This window comes from Ursus arctos, unplaced genomic scaffold (genome assembly GCF_023065955.2).
Source record: "Ursus arctos isolate Adak ecotype North America unplaced genomic scaffold, UrsArc2.0 scaffold_12, whole genome shotgun sequence".
NCBI lineage: Eukaryota > Metazoa > Chordata > Mammalia > Carnivora > Ursidae > Ursus > Ursus arctos.
In genome coordinates, this window is record NW_026622786.1 from 35,390,627 (window position 1) to 35,413,831 (window position 23,205).

A 23,205-nucleotide genomic window follows, 5' to 3' on the forward strand; every position below is an offset into this window, starting at 1 on the left:
AGATTCACTATTTGGCATAGATATTTACTACACTTAAAAATTAGATAAAAATCTTTTAATGGTTATAGAATCACTAAAAGCAATAATGCAAAAGGTAGTTTTTATTTAACTTAAAACTTTGCTGACACATTGTATAGTTAGGGGAACAGAACTGAGTAAGAAAAATGTCACCATGTTAAATAGATACTGTAGGGTGTTTTCTGAAGTAGGAAGATTTTTTTAAGTGACTTTAATGAATTTTTATTCAGAGAGCATTTGATTTTTAACAACATTGATTTTGATTTTGATTAACAAAAGGGTTTTTTTAATCGTGAAATTCCTAATCACATTAAGATTGTTACTTTCTTTTGCAAATTGCCCTCTTTTTACCAGTTTGTATTAAGAAGGGAAATAAGCTGAGGAACATGTAGTGCAACTAATGTGTTCTGGATTCTGCTAGTCTCTTAACAGATATTAAAATAGCGCATATTGCTTCCACCTGTCTTTAGACTTTGTGGATACTCTGTTACGTATTTATTGTACTACTATCAAATTAACAATTGTACTCATGGCTTTAAATTCAGAAGTACTTTTTCTGAGTATCTGGTTGAAGAGTAACATACTGAGCAGATTATTTGAACACCAGCATACTTTAAAAAATAAGTTTATCCTACATTTCCCATTCTTTTGGATGTCCTGTAGTTTTCTGCTCACCTACCCTCTGACCTCATTTTAATAACTTAATAATGGGAAAGGAATGGTACCAAATTGTATTGGCCATCTCCAGATTAATGCTGATTGAAAAATATTAATTGAGCTACAGTTTTTATTATTTGTGCTTACGTTGCTTTTATAGGGACTCCTTGGAAATAGGGGACCTCCTGGACCTCCTGGTCTCAAAGGACTTCAGGTATGGGAAGAAATAAATATCCAGTCAGTAATAGTTTTAGTTCAAATTTTCCCTTTTTATTTTTTGTTTAAAGGAAAACATTGCTTTAGTGTGGGCAGTTTTTGCCATAGAGGATTTCAGGTTACCATTTTATATTGGCAGATATGAAACGGAATTTGGAATAATTTTCAGTGTTGTGAATTGATTAAGTAATTTATGTCAATGATCTCCATGGAATATCTGAAGAATATGAGCTAGAATCTCACTTGTATGTACTAGAATATATATTTGCTATTTGTATCTGTTTTATATTTATGACCTAGTAAATTTTATTTTAATTGAATTGTGCATTGAGCAAAATGTTTGTTGATCAAATAAATAAAATAGAATACATGATGCTAAATAGGTCTATGGATGCTATTCAGATATGTTAATCAACTTTTTATTTAAAGATGAAAAGTCAGTATGCTTTAGAAAATTTGTCAATAAATGTAATAAAAATATTACTTTTGAATTTTCTTAGAGAATAATATATAAAAATTCTTTTTTTATGTTTCTGTATTCTCTATCTACTCATACATATTTTGATCCTTAGAAGAATGCACAAGATTTTGTATTTTTATGACATTATAACTGGTTTCACCCAAAGAATATTGGACCTATAAGTTAGTCAAGAAAAAGCTCTAGACATTAACTCCATTCAGTAGGATCCAATATACCTTTGTATCTTTAAGACTGAAAACAGAACTAAGACTCAAAAGCATATTTATTGAATAAGTGAAGTATTAAAATGTGCCAAGAGCAAACATGTTCTGTACCAATAACTTTTTAATATACCAATGTGTGTTGATTTCCATCTATTAAGAATTTAATTGAGTTCCTCTCTGTGTGGGAGAGATATTGAGCCCAAGAAAGTAAAGGTTATCCTTAATTTATGATTTCAGTGATTTCTAATCTTTGTTGTGGTTTTGATGTGCATTTTCCTGATGATTAAGAATGCTGAGCATCTTTTCATATGTCTGTTGGCCATCTGTGTGTCATCTTTGGGAAAATGTCTATTCAGGTCCTCATTTTTAATTGGATTATTTGGGCTTTGGTGTTGAGTTGTATAAATTCTTCATATGTTTTAGATATTAACCCCCTTTCAGATATCCTGATTTTGTAATAGAAACCCTAATCATTTTCACTCTTATTCATTCTCAACTTTCTATATATAACTTTTATCATCTACCAATTTAAAAACAGTCAAATAGTGCATGTCCCATTTAGGGCAGATGTGGGGTTGTCACTCAAAATATTAAAATGCTATGGGATGGCACAATAAAATACAAGAAAGTTGGGGCGCCTGGGTGGGAAGATAGGGTAGGTTAAGCATCTGACTTGGGCTGAAGTTATGATCTCAGGATCCTGAGATCCAGCCCCACTTCCAGCTCCCCACTCAGCAGGGAGTCTGCTTTTCCCTCTGCCCCTCCTCCCCATCCCGCCACTCTTGCTTGGTCTCTCTCTCTTTCTCTCTCTCTCTCAAATAAATAAAATCTTTTTTAAAAATAAAATACAAGAAAGTCACAGCTTTATTTTCATCACATCTCAGTGGGTTCCAGATTTCAGAATAAATAGAATAAGGCTTTACCTTTTTAAATACTTATTTCAGCCCATGATAAATTCTGATGTTTTTTTTTTCTTTTTTAAGGGAGAAGAAGGACCAGTTGGACCCTTTGGAGAACTGGGGCCAAGAGTAAGTATCATATAAATACTTTTCAAAAAATGCCTCTCTTAAAATAACTGTTATGTGAATGTCTTTTAATAGCACCAAATTTTAAGTTATAATAAAGGACAATAAACACTATAACCATACAATCCCTCCAAATAATATAGGCCTATAACTGGAATTTCCCAGCAATATTTTAAATGATATGCCTACTACACATATTTGCTTTTCCTTCAGTAGTTTTATGGTCTTTGTAATTTGTGCTTATTAAAAAGTTTCTCAAAATGTAATAGAAAGCTAAATACCTTAGCCATTTTAGTGATATTATGGGATTTTCTGTTTTCTAAGTGTGCCAGTAAAATTATGGAAACTAAATAAGATGTATTTTCTGTCAACTTTTTCTTCAGATAATATTTTGTGGTAAGATATGAATTACCTGTTTTCAAATTCTGAAAATGAGTTCTTTAAGAATTTGGGCATGCATGACCAAAGCTTACATTATTATGAAATAATTAAGGTGTGTGTATCACATTTATTTTAAGAAACGTCATTATACTCACGTGAAATACATCTCATTCTTTTTTCTTGAGAACATCATAACATGCAGGTTCTTAAAACATTTTTACGTTTAAGGAAACAATAAATCTTTCTTTTTCACCTTTACCTTACTAGCACATATACGAAACTATCCCACTGAAAAAAAGAATAATTTTTATTTCATTTTTTGTTAGGTGATGACTTATATAACAGAAAGGCTATTGTTATTTGAGCCCAGTATAATTGATGTCATTTGAAATTTACTTCTCTAGAAAACAGGAGAACCATGTTTGCCTCTTATCAACTCAGTCTTAATATGTATAACTATTGTTGCTACTATTGGTCGAAGATCAATTTAAGCCTAGTATTGCTCTAAGTATGTCACATGAATCATCTCTAATCCTGAAAACAACCCTACAGGATATTGCCCACATTTTTAGAATATTAGTCTAAGGCCTTATTATTACATGCTCAAGCATAACATGCTCAAGATAAACCTAGTATGGCAGAACTTAAACAGGACCAGAAGTAATGACGCCAGCACTGATGCCCTGAATCTCTTGACTTCAAAGAGATTTTTAATGTGCTGATACAGATTCCAGAGAGATTCCTTTCATAATGTAGATATGATGTATAACTATTTCTTAATCTACTGTAATGCTTGAGTGAGTATCACATTATTAGAGATGAAAGAAATATTCTCACAAAGGCTTTTTCCAAAACAATGGAATAAAGTATATTATTTTAAAATTTTCTGTAAATATCATAGACAAATCTAAGAATTTAGGCTCTTAATTACATTTCTTCTCCTATCTCTGATTAGAGAGCAATTGATATTTAACAATAGTAGGATGATTTTTGATACTATGCTTTACTCTGTGCTTGGTAGAAAGCCGCTAGAGAATTCTAAGCAAGGCAGAGGTAAAAATTAGAGCAACTTTTTTGATAGAGGTCCTAAATATAATTTTTAAGTTGCTAAAGTTTTTATATGTAGTCAAAATACAATAAAAGCTGGAGGATTGTTTTGTTTTTCTTGTTTTGTTTGAAGAAGGAAAAATAAGAGTATTTGTTAATGGATAGGAGTAATAAAATCCAAATCTGTAATACCTGATAGGTATTATAAGTTAGTATTCTATGTAACAGTCACCCCCCCACACACACTTTTTTTACTCTTAGTTTTGAATTTGTCACACACATTGATTGAGGCATAGTGATCTCCTTAATCAAATTTTGTATAATCAGATATCAGTTGTTTGATACTAGAAACCACATACTATGGATTGATCTACCCAATATCTAGGATTTTGACTTCCACTCCTTCAGTGATCGTATTCTCTACTCTTTCTGTACTACCTTCTATAGTCATAGCCTTTACCCTGTCATTACCAGTAATAGCAGCTTCTCCTTATTTTCAAACTTCTCGTTCCCCAACCATAATCTCCTTTCTTTCTAGTCATTCTCTCTTGTAACCAATCCAACAGTTCCAGAAGGAATTTTAATCCATTGATCCTATTGCCTTTCCATTATTCCTGTTTTCATCAGAGACCTCACATCCCTCCTCATCATGCTTAAAACACTAAATTATCCCTTTGATTGCATTCTGAATTCTATTCCCATACCCATTTGCTTTTCTTTTTCTTTTTTTTAAAGATTTTATTTATTTATTTATTTGAGAGAGAGAGTGCATGCACAAGGTTGGGAGGGGCAGAGGGAGAAGCAGACTCCCTGCTGAGCGGGGAGCCTGATGTGGGACTCCATCCCAGGACCTGAGATCATGGCCCGAGCCGAAAGGCAGATGCTTAACCGCTCAAGGTCCCCCATACTCATTTACTTTTAATTTTCTAATTATTATTTTACACTTTCTCTCTTCTCAACTCCACTCATTTCTCTAATTTTCATTCTTAGCCCATTACTTTGCATCCTAGTTCCCTGAGGAGATTGAAGTATTCAGAGAACCTCTATAAGTTTCCACTATTGCTTCTATCTCCCTCTCTGTCTATACCATTTACTTGGCCTTCCCTCCTGTTTTTGTGGATGAACAGGCCATTTTTCTAGCTAAGGTCAAAACTTCCACTTGTTTACTACGTATCTTATCCTTGTGCCTACTGAAGAACATTGACCCAACTATTTCCCACTTTCACCTGCATCTTAATTTCATTCTCTCTAATGGATCAATCCTATCAGCAAAGAAAGATGCTATTATTTCTTCCAGCTTAAAAACCATAAAACAAAACATATTGATCCCAGGTTTTCTTCCAGGCGTTACCTTTTTCTCCTTACCTTTTCAGTAAAAAATTCTCAGAAGTATTGCCTATACATGTTCTTTATAGTTTTTCTCCTCACCCTATCTGCTGAAACATTCTTGTCCCCACCACTCCAAAACAAATGATCTTATGAAGGTCATCAGTGACTTCCATGTTGCTAAATTCAATGGTCATTTGACAAGATCACACCCTCCTCCTAGAAGCACTTTCTTCACTTACATGATCTTCTTCCTAACTGTTGGGCAGGAAATTTGCATATTTTCCTCATTCCTTCAAATTCCAAAATTTTGTAAATCCACAAAACCCAGGGCTTTGTTTGTGGACTTGATCTCTTTTCTATTTACACTCATTCCTAGATGTGTTGGTCCAGTCTTAATGGCTTTAAATACCATCAGAATGCTGGTGATTGCCTAAATCATATGTTCAGATCAGAATTTTCTACTCTGAATCTCTGGACATGTAAAACTACCACAAGATCTCTCTACTTTAAATTTCTAACAAGACTATAAAACTGCAGGGTCCACAACTGAGCTCCCAATTTACCCTCCAAGTCTTTCTTCTTAGAGTCTTCCTCATTTCATTTAGTCTCTTACTCAGATTAAAATCTTGAGTTTATTCTTGATTCTTCTCTTTCTCTCACATTCTACACTTGACCTGTCAGCAAATCTTGTTAGCTCTACCTTCAAACTATATACAGTTTTACTCACAACCTCCTCTGTTACCACCCTGGTCTATGCCACGGTCATCTTTCACTTGAATTATTTCAGTCCTCTTTGGACTGCCTGCTCCCACACTTGCATCAAAGTGATCCTGTTAAAACATAGATAATGACACTAATCTTCTCAAAGCTTTTCTAAGTCTTCCTGCTTCATTCAGAGTAAAAAGCAATGCCCTAATTGTAACCTTCCAGGCCCTATATGACCTGGCTTCTCATTCCCCATTCCTTTCTTTGACCTAATCTTTTAACTAATCTCCTTTCTTACTCTGCACCAGCTTCATGGACTCTTCATGGTTTCTTCAACACACCAGTCACATTCTTGCCTCAGGGCCTTTGCACGTGTTCTTTTCCTGTGCTTGGAATATTCTTTCTTCAGATAGCCATATAACTTGTTCCTTTTAAGTCTCTACTCAACTGCCATCTTCTCAGTGAGGTCTTCCTTGGCAATCTTAACAAAAATTTGAACAAAACTCCCACAACAGTTTATATCTCCCTTCCTATGTCCGTCACATTTACCCCTACCTAACATACTATATATTTTACTTATTTTATTAAATGGTATCATCCTTATTAGAATGTAAGCTCTATGAAGGCAGGTATGCTTAGTGCGTTCCTCAATCTCCAACCCCTAGAACTGTGCAGGGCACACAGTAGACAGTGTAAGACTGTAGAATAGATACTAATGGGTATGCTAAAATGCATTTATCAAGTGATTTTGAAGTGTTTCATCTCATAGAACGGTCTGAATATCATAAATGTTTGGAAATTTCCAAAAATGAAAATGATTAAATGTATCTCTTTTTTTCTGTTCTCTTCTAGGGAAAACCAGGTCAAAAGGGTTTTGCAGGTGAACCAGGACCAGAAGGCTTAAAGGTGAAGTAGCTGACTTATTAGGAATTATAAAATATAGTTTTCAAAAAGATAAAATTATGACTTTCATAAAAATATAAAATGAACATCTAAGATTTTATTCAACTTATTAATAAGGGAGCCAGTGATATGTTAAAACTGGCTCAAATAGCATTTGAAAAGTTACATATCTTTATATCTATATCTACATCTATATATGTGTCTATAAATATCTATAACTGTGACTGTATTTATATCTATATCTTTATATGAATAGATATACAGTTTAATAAAGAATTGTTAAATTTGTGGTGAGATATAGGAGAATAAACCACAATTTGGGGGGCTGTCCATTTCGCTGGACAGAAATCTACAAGTTAATATAATTTCACTAAATACACACACACACACACGCACAATTTGTTATATAGATATTATATATATATCTTCACCAAGTGTGGGTCCTTTAAGCAATTGTACAGTGATTCTAAGTACATTCTCTAGAAAATCACTAGGTGGCCTTCACCACTTTATGTCATCGAAAGAATGTGGCACCTACTTTTTTGCCTTGTTTCCAAGTTTTTTGTGACTTTTTAACACCAACAAATGTAAGGTAATGCATTGGTTTTATATGTGCAACACTAAGGTCTAAAGGAAACTAGCTTATAAGAATTAGTGATATATACAAATTTAAAACTTAAGGAAAAATTGAAAAGCTTTACAGCATTATAGCTAAATTTCTTAAAGTTAGAAGTCACCGTTTATATTAAACTATTTTTGTGATATTAGAATCTAAGAAAAAGATGAACAATATTTTCTGAGATCAATTAATAAAGAAAAACGAGCTAAAATATTTTCTAATGTGTCAGCCTCTCTGTAGCTGCAGTTATTCTGGGGGAATATGTGTACCTGACTCTCAAGTTACACACATGATAACATGTGTAGTGGAAACATAGTAACATGGAAATGGAAACATGGAATTTGGAAACATGATATTTATAAACAGAAGGCTTAATTCTCCTTGACTGAGATTAGTCACTAGTACTGCCAGATAGCTCTAAAAAAATCCACCTGTGAGCTACATGTAGTCAAACAGGCAAGAAACTGAATCTTAGTCCTAGTGACATCCTGCCTCCTTACTAGAATCACTCCAGCATTTGGGTGGCTCTTTGTAACCCAGGAGATGAAGGAGTTCTTTAATGTTCAGCTCCTTGTAGTTGTCCCTGAAATTTTAGTCTTGGTGTGTCATATAGCTATTCACTAGAACCTGGCATTCTCTTGGGGGAACCTGGCATTCCTGGGGGGAGCACTTGGGAGTTGGTTAAGGGTCACACCACCTTTTACAGAACCCTAGGATCTCTGTTCTCTTCCTAGGCCTGGGGAAATATTCCTCTCTCTCTTGTTGCCCTCAAAGACCAACTCACCTCCTTCCTTTAGGCTCTCTGAAAAGTAAAGCAGGAATGCAGGTAATCTGCAAGCAACTTCTGCTTTCTGCCTGTTAACACAGACCTCCCCTAAGACTATGAAGCACAAAACAGTCCATCTCCCTTGGAATTTGAAAGGGGTATTGGGTAAGGAGGGGGAAATACAATAATTAATAATCTGTATATTATTCTGCCACAGATTTTCTAAAAAAGCTATCTAGTGAATTGTCAGTCAAAAACTAGGATTCACAGACTACTACAGTGCTTCATTCTTTACTGTATATCTAAGTCCACACAAGAATTGAAACGAATATTTGTGTAGTCTTTAAAAGTTCATTTCAAATTGATTACTCATATGAATATTAGGTTTCAGTGTTTAAAATCAGCACTGTTCAATAGAGTATATAATATGAATCACAGATGTGAGCCACAGTAAAAAAAATGAAAAGAGACAAATGAGATTAATTTTAGTAATATATTTTATTTAACCCCAAATATGAAAATATTATTTCAACGTGTGATCAATATTAAAATTATTAATGAAATATTTTATATTCTTTTTTGCTACAAAGTCTTTGAAATCTAGTGTGGATTTTATACTTACATCACATTTCAGTTCACACCAGCTAATTTCAAATGCTCAGTAGCTATTTATATTAGTGGCTACAATAATTGTTCAGTGCAGCTTAACATTTTACTACTCTACCCTACAATATAATTACTAATTTTTAAATAGCGATCGAGGGTTTAATTTCCTATTGCTATAAATAAAACATACATTCTTGTCAGATTAACTATACATGGTACCCTAAACTGAATCTTCTACCTTTCGTTAGTCTATGTCTTTGTTCAGCATTCACTCACGCCATTCCTCAACACCACAAAGGGACCTTTGTCATAACCAGTGGAATATCACCTATTCTTCAGAGCCCAACTCAAATATAGTTTCCTAATCCATTACTTGAAATTGTTGATGTTTGGATTTTCAAAAGAGAATATGGTGAATATACTACATTTTATTTAACACTGCAGCAGGCTATGGGACAACACACCATAATTAGAAACACTAACATTTCTGTGGTGAAATATAAGGGTGTTCAGATTAATTAAAACAAACAAGACTATAGGGGCGCCTGGGTGGCACAGCGGTTAAGCGTCTGCCTTCGGCTCAGGGCGTGATCCCGGTGTTTTGGGATCGAGCCCCACATCGGGCTCCTCCGCTGGGAGCCTGCTTCTTCCTCTCCCACTCCCCCTGCTTGTGTTCCCTCTCTCGCTGGCTGTCTCTATCTCTGTCGAATAAATAAATAAAATCTTTAAAAAAAAACACAAACAAACAAGACTATAAATAGCCTCCCTCAGGTCAGATAAAGCATTGCTGCCAAATAAATTCAGGTTAGGTTAAGTTTGCTACCAAACGAGTTTTGAAAAACTTTGCGTTTTCCGAGTGGTAGGGACTAGGGACTGTGGTTAAGGTTCCGAGCATACCTCACTTCCCCAGTGAAGCCAGCTCTAGCTTGCCAGCCCAAGCGGGCGTGCTCCTGTGAGCTCCCTTGCTCTTCACTGTGGCAGGTACTCTGCTCTGCTCCGCTTTCTGAGGTCTTTTGTCCTGGATCAAATAGAGCATTCCTGTGGGCAAAGGCTTTGTTTTATTTTTATTCTTTCTTAATACCTTCCACAGCTCCTACTGCTCTGCCTTTTACAGAGTACACCTCAATAAATACTTCTTTTAAAAAATTTTATTTGCAAAAATGTTTTAAAAGTGATTAAAAGTCATCAGTAGAAGAATATAACTTAAGAAAACAGTAGGAAGAAGACTATGTTTCACAGAAATAGTATAACAGAGTTTTGAATAACGGAGGTTTTTTTTGCTTTTTTTTTTTTTTTTAGAATTTGACTAATAACATTAAATGAAAATGGAAGCAATGTCACGAGTGATCTTGTTTGAAAAATAATCATTTTTACAGCTTTATATTATTTATTAACAGGGAGAAGTGGGAGATCAAGGAAACATTGGAAAGATTGGTGAAACAGTAAGCTTATTTTATGCTCTTTTATTTGTACCATCATCTGTAAGCATGTTTAGGAGTCATGTTAGCGATCATCTGTGCTTAATAAAATTCAGAATAAAAAATTCTTAGCTCCTACAAATTTAAAGCCACTTGTGATGTGACAAATAAAACCTACTCTACAAGAGAAATGAGGGGAAACAGAGTTATTGATATTTTTGTCCAATATAAATTATATCTATAATACCAGGAACATTCTTGTTTCTAATATTTGGTCTTTAATTTTAGTTCTGGTCATTTCAATCTAAATTTGACCTTAACATTTTTCATTATTAAAAATCTATAACTTACCAAGCCATAAAATAGTAAGCTCTTAAGTTTGAAAATATTTTTTCTTTAGATTTGAAAGATTAAGCTAAGAGGTGAAGTATTGTAAAGCATATTGTAACTTCTTTCCTCAAAAGAAGTTTGATTTGTTTAAATTTGCATTGCTGTGGAAGTAGGAAGCTTTATGTTGTATTTGAATCATATATGTTAGAAGTAATTTTATTTTCTGTACTAGGGAAAGCCAGATAAAATATTTTCTAACAAATGAACCCATATAACATATATAAAGTGGTAAATTACATTGATTCAAGGCAAGAGAATTTATTTACAAAGTGTGCTGGGTTATCACAAAGCAAGTGGTACCATCTAATAGGTTAAATGAGCAAATTCTCTTCCTTCTAACCTTTCTTATGACTTAAATAAAAATAAACTCTTCTAAAAAATTGTTTTGCAATATCAAGTAATCAGACAATTATATTTCCTGGTCTTGTGATAAAATGGCAATACGTTTCTGATACTCTTATTTTTGTCATGAATTCTTAACAAAAATAAAGAGAGAATCCATTTAGTCTTAAAAGATTGTTGCCGTACCAATTAATCCATAATCACTAGAAAGGTGATTTTTCTGTTCTTGTTTTTACTGAGAAGGGTAATTCCAGTGGGACGTTGACATCAATTAGATTATTCAAGACTTCTTTTCAAATATAATTGTAACTGGTATTTCTCTAAGGTCACTCAAAGAAATTAAATTCTGCCATTTCTGAGTGACAAATTGCTAAGAAATATATATAAACTAGAATTAATAGCCACAGTTAAAATACCAATCTTTTTTTAAAAAGATTTGTTTGTTTATCTATCTATCTATCTATCTATCTATCCATCTGAATGACAGTGAGTGAGCCATAAGCAAGAGGGGCAGAAGGAAAGGGAGAGAGAATCTGAAGCCAACTTAGTGCTGAGCCCAGAGCCAGATGTGGGGCTTGATCTCAAGACCCTGACATCACGACCCAAGCCGAAACCAAGAGTCAGACTTTTAACCGACTGAGCCACACAGGTGCCCCAAGAGCATCTTTTCTTAATATAACATCGTATATTAAGCTTCTAAGTGTTATTACTTAGTAGTGTTGGACTAGTTCCACACAGTATAAGAACCCAGTGCCAGTACTGTCTAAAGTAGAAATGAGCTGTCTTGGCAGATAGTGGATTTCTGTTATTAGAGGGAAACCAACATTTAGTGAGCATTTGCTATGTGCCAGATGTAATACGAAGTGATGTTTAATATCGTGGCATTGCGTTTAATTCTCAAACAATTTTAAAAGGCACATTTTGTTATTCCAGTTTTTGAAATGAGGAAACTGAAGCACAGTAAGTAACCTGTTCAAAGTTACATAGCTAATAAATTATGGAACTGAGATTTAACCTAGAGATCCAAACTCAAAATCGAAATCTCAAAATCCAAAGCATCATACCCCAGCTTTATTGAGGTTTAACTGACAAAGTTATAAGATATTTAAAGTATAAGTGATGATTTAAGGACCCCCCCCCCAAGTCATTTAATAGAGCTGAGGATGTTTACTGTTAGCTAACAGCCACTTAGACTACAAGTTGTGGAGAGATTTCAAGCATCAAATATATTATCAAACAAGACGGCCTTTTCATCTTTGAGATTCCATCTTTCTCATTAAGGATAGGAGATAGACTTTAAAAAAAATTTCAGTGACTATATTGAGTTAATTAAAATATATAAGATGCCTAAAGAATATTTTATTTTGGCTCTTGGTAATCTCCAGCTTTTATTTTATCTTATTAATTTCAAAATCTTAGAAATATAGTTCATCTAATCCAGAGTTCTGTTAAAACAAAACTCATAAGAGATATGGGAAGATATGATCACCCTTCCTGATATCAGTCTTATAATTTGGGGATATGTAAGGTTAGTTTTAATTGCATAGCTAGTTTTTACTTTTCCCAGTCTTTTTGTACAGTCTTTTAATTGCCTTTAACTGAACCTCCTCCAGTAATGTTTCTTTCTAGATCTATACAGATTAAAACCCAGTTTGTGATACAGCATGCCAAGCATAGCAACCCATCCATATTTCATATCTATATACTTCTTACATTCATTTACTCTAGGCAAATAATTAATTTCTGTAAATGTGCCCTAAAAAGTCTGTAATTCCAAAAAATGCCCCTCATTCTCTTCATTCTAACATAGTATTTTTTTATGAATAAATCTTGAATCATCCCACCTTAATTGCCAGTCCTCTTTGTCTTTAACTTTCTAGGCTGAAAGTATTTGAAGAGTTATAAAAGAGAATATAGAATCTCGTTTTTTAGTATTGATCAAGAGACCAGAATTAGAATCAGTGGATAGACATCAGAAGGGGACAGCTTTCTATGTAGGCAAAAATATTTTAATAGAATTTCTAATACTCGGACTCTCCCATGGGGTGATTCAACACCTCATTCTTAGAAAGTTTGGATGACTTTCTTCAATCATTTATTCAGCAGATATTTGTATTTATATTCATATGATCCTTGCCTTCATGAAATTTATAGTCTGTTGGAGGTTGGAAAGATTTTAAATAAATAACTGCATAAAGAAATACGTAATTATAAACTGTGATGCATTCTATAGAGGAAAAGTTTAAGGGACTGAGACAGAGGTGCCAAATTTAGATCAGAAAATGAAAGGTCTGTTTTGAGGAAATGACATACGAATTGTAACCATAAAGCATGGTAGGATCTAGCTAGGGAAGAGTGGAGAGAAAGAACATTCCTGGAATATGCAATATAACAGAATTTTCACCTTTGGACTTCTCTTGCTTTAGAGAAATTATTTTTAATTTTTCTAAATATTTGTTTTCTCAACAGTTAACGGATAAAAATAGTAACTACTTCATGGAGTTTCTTGTGAGGATTAAACATGGTAATGCCTTAAAGCACTTAGCACAGAGCCAATCACATAGTAAAAACTTGAGAAATGTTAGCTGTAATGGTGGTGGTGGTGATTATTATTGTATGGAAAAGCATTTGGCTGTTTTAGGAACTGAAAGAAAGCCAGTGTGGATAGACCTTGGTGAGCCAAGGGAAAAGCAAAGTGAGGGGCTATTAGTAAAGGAAGCAGGAGCCAAATCTTTCGGGGCGATGTTTATTACTCTGGACTTGATCCTGAAGTAGATGGAAAATTATTGGAGTATTCCATGTAAGCCAATGACAGGATTTAATTTGTGTTTCACAGTCACACTGGTGGCAATAGATTAGGAAATTGGAACATGGTTATGAGGAGCAGAGTAGAAGAGGGTGACCAGTTAGAATGCTATTATAGTAGCCTAAATGAGAAAGAAATGACTTGGGCCAGGGTGATGGCAGTGGGTATAAGAGAAGTGGATGCATATGAGATATATTTGTGGTGATAATTTGAAGATAGGCTGCAAAAAAAGGGAAGGATTCTAGTCAGTCCAGCATATAATAGGGCTTTGATAACTAAACTCTTTATGATTTATCAGGAATATTCTGGAAGCATAAGGAATTGGTATATATGATGTCTAAGGATAATTCCAATTATAAGAATCTAGGACTCTTTTCTAAGAATTTAAGTGTTTCTAGTCTTCCTCTCACCTGCCAATTTGGCTTCTTTTCTCTGGCTCTCCTCCAGTTTCATTATGTCTTCCTGCCGTTATAGCAAACAGAACTAGACTAAATATTTTAGAAGCAATGGCTCCACAGCCTTCTTCATGAAGGGGATAATAACCTCTATTTCCTTTATTGCTGAGATGCACAAAACTGCGTAGGTTTTTCCTGTAGCAAAAAAAAGCTGGGATGACTTTGGAAAATGATTGGCAGTGACCCCCAGGATTCTTTTCTGGTTCGTTATTTTGAATATAAAACTTGGAATTTTTTTTCATAAAATGACTACATTAAGTTTCAGTTGCAACTTTTCTGTCCAATTAAAGGGATTATTAAGAATGTCATATAGTTTGGCCATATTAATTTACCTCTTAAAATATAACCCAACTACTTGATAATACATCATTTATTCCTAATTTATCAATTTAGCAAAATTTCATAAGCAATCTACTGTGTCCTCTCTGTTTTTCTGCCTGCCCTCTGGTGTGCTAGTATATAGTAAATGACTGATGAGCAGAAAGGAAGAGGAAGAGGAAAGGCCATGGATAATCCTCAAAATCAGGTATTCCACTTCTCATTACAAAACCTTTAGAATCATAGAGCTTCTGAGGGCTGATTCTAAGTTAGATTATAACCAGCTCCTTCAGGACCAAATAGAGGTGGAGTCAGAGGAGAAAATGAAAGGAAGGAAATCTATTTATTGAAGAAGTACTATCTCATTTAATCTTAAAACAACCCTACTAAGATAAAGCTTATTGACATTCTGGAAGTGAGGAAATAGAAATTTATTGAAGTTACATGATATGTTCAAATTCCTACAGTTAGTAAGCAGTGGATCTGGGTTTCATATCTGGATTTTCTACTTCCTGTTCCAAGGTTCTTTTAGCTACATCAAAAATTAGTTATCCTGTCTTTATTTATTTTTTATCAATTGGCCTACTGTCTTGTTCTCTCTTTTTATTTTATTTTACTTTATTTTATTCATTATTTATTTTAATTCCAGCGTTGTTAACAAACACTGTTATATTAGTTTCAGGTGTACAATATAGTACTTCAGCGGTTCCATGTATGATTCAGTGCTCATCAAGATAAATGTACTCCTAATGCCCTTCACTTTTTTCACCCATCTCTCACTGACCTCTCCTCTGGTAGCCATCTGATTGTTCTCTGTCGTTGAGTCTGTCTTTGGTTTGTCTCTTTTTTTTCCCCTTTGTTCATTTTTTTTCTTAAGTTGCACATATGAATGAAGTCATATGGTATTTGTCTTTCTCTGACTTATTTTGCTTAGCATAATACTCTGTAACTCCATCCATGTTGTTGCAAATGGCAAGATTTAATTCTTTTTTATGGTTGAGTAATATTCCATTGTATATATACACACCACCTCTTCTTTATCCATTCATCTATCAATAGACACATGGGCAACTTCCATAATTTGGCTATTGTAGTTAATGCTGCAGAAAACATAGGGTGCATATGTCATTTCAAGTTAGTGTTTTTGTATTCTTTGGCTAAATACCCAGTAGTATGATTAGTGTAGTGTAGTTCTATTTTTAATTTTTTGAGGAAACTCCATTCTGTCTTCCACAGTATCTGCACTAGTTTGCAGTCTCACCAATAGTGCATGAGAGTTCCTTTCTCTACACATCCTCACCAACACTTGTTGTTTATTGTGTTTTTTATTTTAACCATTCTGACAGGTGTGAGGTAATATCTCATTCTAGGTTTGATTTGCGTTTTCCTGATGATGAATGCTGTTGAACATCTTTCATGTGTCTGTTGACCATCTGTATGTATTCTTTGGAAAAATGTCTGTTAATGTCTTCTGCCCATTTTTAAATTGGATTATTTGGGGGGTTTTTTGGTTCTGAATTGTATAAGTTAATTATATGTTTTTGGATACTGACCCTTTATCGGATATATCATTTGCAAATATCTTCTCCCATTCAGTAGGTCGTTGTTTAGATTTGTCGATTGTTTCCTTTGCTGTGCAGAAGCTTTTTATTTTGATGTAGCCTCAATAGTTTATTTTTGCTTTTGTTACTCTTGCCTCAGGAGACGTATCTAGAAAAAAGTTGCTACCACCGATATCCGAGAAACTACTGCCTGTGTTCTCCTATACGGTTTTTATGGTTTCAGGCCTCACATTTAGGTCTTTAATCCATTTTGAGTTTGTTTTTGTGTATGGTGTAAGAAAGTGGTCCAATTCATTCTTTTGCAAGTTACAGATTTGTAATATAACTTGTCCAAAATTGTGATATCTCCAGTTTTGTTTTTCTTTCTCAAGACTGTTTTGGGCTTTTTGGGGGTCTTTTGTGGATCCATACAAATTTTAGGCTTATTTGTTTTAGTTCTGTGAAAAATATTGTTAGTGTTTTGATAAGGATTGCCTTAAATGTGTATATTGCTTTGCTTAGTATAGACATTTTAACAATATTTGTTCTTCCACTCCATGAACATGGAACATCTTTCCATTTGTTTTGTTGTCTTCAATTTTTTCATCAGGGCTTCATAGTTCTTAGAGTACAGATCTTTCATCTCTTTGGTTAAGTTTATATCTAGCTATATTTTATTATTTTTGGTACAATTATAAATGAGATTGTTTTCTTAATTTTGCCTTCTGCTGCTTCATTATGAGTGTATAGAAATGCAGTGGATTTCTCTGTACATTGATTTTGTATCCTGCAAACTTACTAATTCATTTATCAGTCCTACTAGATTTTTGGTGGACTCTTTCAGGTTTTCTATATATAGTATAATGTCATTTGCAAATAGTGAAAGTTTACTTCCTTACCAGTTTGGTTGCCTTTTATTCTTTTTTCTGTCTGATTGCTGTGGTTGGGACTTCTAATACTATGTTGAATAAAAATAGTGAGAGTGGACATCCTTGTCTTGTTCCTGACCTTAGGGAAAAAAGCTCTCAGTTTTTCCTCATTGAGTATGATGTTAGCTTTGGGTTTTTCATATAAGGCCTTTATTATGTTGAAGTACGTTCCCTCTAAACCTACTTTGTCGAGGGTTTTTATCATGAATGGATCTTGTACTTTGTCAAATGTATTTTCTGCATCTACTGAAATGATCATATGCTGCTTCTCCTTTCTCTTGTTGATGTGATGTATCATGTTGATTGATTTGTGAATATTGAACCACCCTTGCAGCCTGGGAATGAATCGCACTTGGTAGTGGTGAATGATTTTTTTAATGAATTGTTGGGTTGGGTTTGCCTAATATTTTGGTGAGGATTTTTGCGTCTATGTTCTTCAGAGATATTGGCCTATAGTTCTCTTTTTTGGTAGTGTCTTTATCTGGTTTTGGTATTAGGGTAATGCTGGTCTCATAGAATGAATTTGAAGTTTTTCTTCCTCTTCTATTCTTTGGAAAAGTTTGAGAATAGGTAGTAACTTTTTTTTAAATGTTTCATGGAATTCATCTGTGAAGCCATCTGGTCCTGGACTTTTGTTTGTTGGGAGTTTTTTTTATTACTAATTCAATGTCATTGCTGATAATCAGTCTGTTCAAATTTGCTATTTCAGCATTAGTTTTGGTAGATTATATGTTTCTACGAATTTTCCCATTTCTTCTAGATTGTCCAATTTGTTGGCATATAATTTTTCATAATATTCTGTTACAATCCTTTGTATTTCTGTGGTGTCGCTTGTTATTTCTCCTCTTTCATTTCTGATTTTATTTGACTCCTCTGTCTCTCTCTCTCTCTTTCTTTTTTTTTTCTTTTTTTGTGAGTCTGATTAAAGTTTTTTCAATTTCCTTGATCTTTTCAAAGAACCAGCTCCTGATTTCATTGATCTGTTCTATTGTTTTTTTAGTTTCTATATCATATATTTCTGCTCTGATCTTTATTATTTCCTTCCTTCTACTAGTTTGGGGTTTTGTTTGTCCTTTTTCTAGCTCCTTTAGGTGTCAGGTTAGGTTGTTTATTTGAGATTTTTTTGCTCCTTGAGGTAGGCCTATATTACTGTAAACTTCCCTCTTAGAACTGCTTTTGGGATATCTCAAAGATTTGGGACCATTGTGTTTTCATTTTCGTTTTGCTCCATGTAATTTTTTATTTCTTCGATTTTTCGGTTGACTCATTCATTGAGCATGTTATTTAAACTCCGTGTTTTTGTGCTGTTTCCAGACTTTTTCTGGAAAAAAGTTCTAGTTTCATAGCATTGGGGTCAGAAAAGATGCATGGTATGACTTCAATCTTTTTGAATTTGTTGAGACTTATTTTATGGCCTAATATATGATCTATTCTGGAGAATGTTCTCTGTGTGATCTTGAAAAGAATGTGTCTTCTGTTGTTTGAGGATGGAATGTTCTGAATATATCTCTTAAATCTATCTGGTCTAGTGTGTGGTTCTCTTTCCCTCACCCCAAGGCAGTAGACAATGTGAAGTGGTGCTGGCCCCTGAGGGAGCTATTTGCATCCTGCCAGGCTTGTGGCACTACTTCGGACAGGCTCATGAGTGTGTTGGCAGGGACATGCTGCCACTCCTGGGTCCGGGCTGGTGTGGGGCACACAGTTTTAGCATGGTGCCCGCCAGTCTGCTTGCAAAATGAGACCTGCCACTGCAGTTGCTGGGATTGGGGCTGGCCTGTGTGAATCCACAAAGTGTACTGGCCAGGAGACATGGTGTTGGCAAGGTTTGTGCTGGTCTTCTAGGGGAAGGGAACTGCTGCAGGGGTACTTAGGCAAGGGTGACTGAAAAGGGCAGTTCCGCTGAAGCCCAGAGTGGTGGGGCTTGGTATAAGCAATTAGGTAGTAAATTCTGACACTGTGCTGATTCCCACAGGTAGCAGTGTGTTTATGCTGAGGGGTGGGGGAGGGAGATAGTGCCTGCCAGCTCCTTTGTTCCTGGACTGGTCCTCCTGTGATCCTGCCCCTTCTAGACACTCTCCGAAATGAGTAAACTACTCTCCCGCTTATATGTCCCAGGCATTTTTCAAACTGCTGCTTCTGTGCTGTCTCTGCCAGGGCCGTTTGTCCTGTACTCTAAGGATGGGGACTCAGTTTCCGCTTGCCCTCTGGGCTCTCCCAGAGCTGAGCCCACTGATTTTTAAAATTCCAGGTTTTTAAACCTGCTAGTTGTAAGAACTCATGAAATGTGGTCCTTCTTACTTTCAAAGCAAAGTGTTATGGGGATTCATCTTCCCCATGCAGGCTCCCTGGTGTGATAGTCTGTTTCTCCTCCTTCTCCGTGCCTTCAGCTTCCTCCCCCACTCCATGGACTACCAGTTTGTTTGTTCCCCACTTTTGGGGACACTGTTGCCCTTTGTACCCTCTCTGATGTGGCTTCTTCTTTACCTTTAGTTGTGGAGTTTGATCTGTCGGTCTTTGGGTCATTTTCCGGGTTATTTACACGGATATGAGTGTCATCTAATTGTATCCGTGGAGGAGGTGAGCTTAGGATCCTCTTCCTCTGCCATCTTCCCAGCCTACTCTATTTGTCCTGTCTTTAAATGGAAACTTGGGAATCAATAGTTAGATTCAGAAATGAGCAAAATAAAATTTTACTTGGTAATCTTTTAGGCCAAGCTGGCAATTAAATTTTAAAATATTGTCAAATGTTATTATTTCTGAGAATTATTGAAACATAATTTAATGTATTTATAATGGAATCAGGAAAGATTTTGAAACATGTGGAAGAAAATATTAAGAAGTGCTCATTGCAAAACCTCATTTAATACAGCGATGAGTTTTGGTTCTGTCTTGTTGGCATTATCATGAAACTATTATCAAACATCATACAAGTTCATTTTATTTAATAAGTTCCATTTCTTCTTTCATTAAAAGGAGAATGCTATTTTAGATGGACTTGCCTAAATCATAAAAGTGACTCATATTTTCTTGAGGAAAAGTCCCAGAAGCTGATAGTACCATTTAGCCAAATAAGAAGAACAAAGTAAAACTCTATCAAACTGTCCTTATAGGGCCTCTGTAGTCTCAGTGCTTTCATCTTAAAAATGTCATCTACCCCCTCTTCTTTCGAAGCTGCACATACCTGTAGGACAGCTACAAAGCTGTTATATGTCTCCTATATGGCAGGGAGAGGCAATTGTTCTCAGAATGGAGAGTTACACAAAACGTATATCTACCATACATACAATCATGAAAAGGATGCTTACCTGAATATAATAAAAATAGGTACTATTTATTGAAAACCTGTGATATGTCAGCTACTTTGTATATATTGTTTCATTTAATCCTCACAAAAACTCTGGAAAATAAAAATTGCTCCTCTTTTATACAAAAGAAAACATGTTTCAGAGAAGTTAAGAAATTTAGCACCCTGCTTCCTCTTAACAATGAGATGACTTCCAAGTGTCTTTCTAACGAATACATATTGTCCTATTGTTACTATATAAAGTTAGAGATTATGGGGCCCAAGTACCACATTATGGTTTGAGGAAGTGTCTCAGAAACATAGATGTGGCAAAATTGTTATGTTTTAGAATCGTATATTTGACATTTATCATCTTTGAAATGTGTAAATAGCATTACTTATTGGATTAAGAAGCCACAGCAAATTAATTTCACTATAGTATTAAGTCCACTCTGGACTCCAGGAAGCAAACTGAGGCTTACAGAAGGGAGGGGTAGGGGGTTGGGGTAACCGAGTGATGGGTATTAAGGAGGGCATGTGTTGTGATGATTACTGGGTGTTATACGCAACTAATAAATCATTGAACACTACACCAAAAACTAATGATGTATTATATGTTGGCTAACTGAACATAAGAAAAAGAAATAAAAGAAAGAAAATTAGAAAAAAAGAAAATTAGAAAGTATAAATCAGTGAAGTCAAAAGCAAATACACACAAAGTGTGTGGACATATTCATGGACATGATCAGAGAAGATATATGACATTACAATTCTAGGTAAATTGAAGAGAAGCAAATTAAAGACAATTTGAAACCTACCATTCTCTGAAAACAAGGTGCAAATAACTCCAAGATGAGCTATTATTTCATAAATGAGATGCCAATAGTGTTTTCTTTTAAAGATTTATTTATTTATTTTAGAGTGTAGAGTGGGGGATGGGGGGATTGGGACAGAGGAAGAGGGAGAGAATCTCAAACAGACTCCATGCTGAGTACGGAACCTGACCTGGGACTTGATCTCACAACCCTGAGATCATGATTTGAGCTGAAATCAGGAGTCTGACCCTTAACTGACTGAGCCACCCAGGCCCCTGAGACGTCAATAGTTTTTAAATCACAAACACAGGAGATTATTCTAAGAAAATAGAATCAACAAATTTCTGGGAAAAGTTGAAATGTTCATAAAGGTGGAAGAATTTCTGAGTCCTTTGGGCTATAAAATATACCATTTTTTCAACATTTATGACATCTCATTATAAAAAGAGAAGTAAATTAGTAGGAAAATAACAAAACTCTGTTAAGTGTAGTCCTACAGAACTTTTTTCTACAGCTATGAAAGTTGAAGTACATGGAAAAATGAAGTTTACAGAAAATTGTTCATGTCACAAAAGCAAATGTCATAAGAGGTAGACCAAAATTAAAGCACATATAAGTGGTTATTAAGGGGAAACTAACAAAAATGAAAAAAATTCACATGATTATAAAATAAATGTAAAAGGCAAAATTTCTATCTGGGGGGGAATGAATAATACACACAAAACTGTGCTAGAGCTAAAAACACAGAAGGTACTGAAAGCCCAGCATATCTTAGAAATATAAAAGTTTATATACTTTATATTAAGTATATATTTTTTTCTTTTATCCTTACTCAATGTACATTCAGTGACAGGTAAAAAGTAAAATATTCTGGGAAAAGGAATGAGATCCAACATTTATGGAGTAACATAGGGAAAAGGTATGTATCATATATATCATATTAAAGAGTAATAAGAGAACCCTTCTTAGTCTAATGAAGTTTCCAGATTGCCCAATTGAAATAGCAATACACTGCTTCAAAGTAATCAAATAGAAGAGAGATGAAAATAGAAGTTTGTGCTTCCAAACACAAACAATAACATTAGTCTTTTTCACATGTAAGCATTTAGTATGCTACTGTCTGGGACGCTATTAGCCTTCTGACTAAGGAAACATAAGCTTGATCACTTTACCTATTTTAGAATTGATAAAAATAATAATTTTTTAAAGATTTTATTTATTTATTTGACAGAGAGATAGAGAGCACAAGCAGGGGGAGCAGCAGGCAGAGGGAAAGGGAGAAATAGTCTCCCCAGAGAGCAGGGAGCCCAATGCAGGACTCGAAACCAGGACCCTGGGACCATGACCTGAGACCAAGGCAGACACTTAACTGACTGAGCCATCCAGGCACCCCAAAATAATTGTTTTTTTAGTTTCCTTTGGTTTTTCAGGACTTACTCCTAAGGGTTATTTTGTAAAATCACATTTAATGCAATTCTGTATTTGAGCCTGGGACATTAAGATTCAGAATCCAAATGGGTTTAAAGATAACATAATAATAAAAAAAAGAATCATGAAAAAAGATTATTATCCCATGATTTCACACTGATAAACTTATTTCTTTCATTTATTCAATCAGTCAAAAGATGCTTATTGAATACTTACTATGTGCCAGATATACAAGGCTTGATCCTCAAATGATTTGTCATCTAAAAAATGAGTAAAAAATTATACACATATTTCATCAAAACATGAGTCCTATTATAGAAGATACTCTTTTTTTTTAAGACTTTATTTATTTATTTGACAGAGAGAGGGAGAGCACAAGCAGGGGGAGTGGCAGGCAGGGGGAGAGGGAGAAGCAGGCTCCCTGCTGAGCAGAGAGCCTGATGTGGGGCTTGATCCCATGACCCTGGGATCATGACCTGAGCGGAAGACTGAGCCACCCAGGCACCCTAGAAGATAGTCTTAAA

At 34.8% G+C, this 23,205-nt stretch overlaps 1 protein-coding gene across 1 annotated transcript in view; it reads left to right on the forward strand.

Moving 5' to 3' along the window:
- The window catches only part of COL24A1 (collagen type XXIV alpha 1 chain), a 366,899-nt gene that overhangs the window by 162,717 nt on the left and 180,977 nt on the right, over positions 1 to 23,205 (forward strand). Inside the window, exons 21-24 of the mRNA XM_057310505.1 lie at positions 836 to 889; positions 2,559 to 2,603; positions 6,915 to 6,968; positions 10,354 to 10,398. Of these exons, the coding sequence (XP_057166488.1) occupies positions 836 to 889; positions 2,559 to 2,603; positions 6,915 to 6,968; positions 10,354 to 10,398 (198 nt within the window). The remainder of the gene's footprint in view (positions 1 to 835; positions 890 to 2,558; positions 2,604 to 6,914; positions 6,969 to 10,353; positions 10,399 to 23,205) is intronic.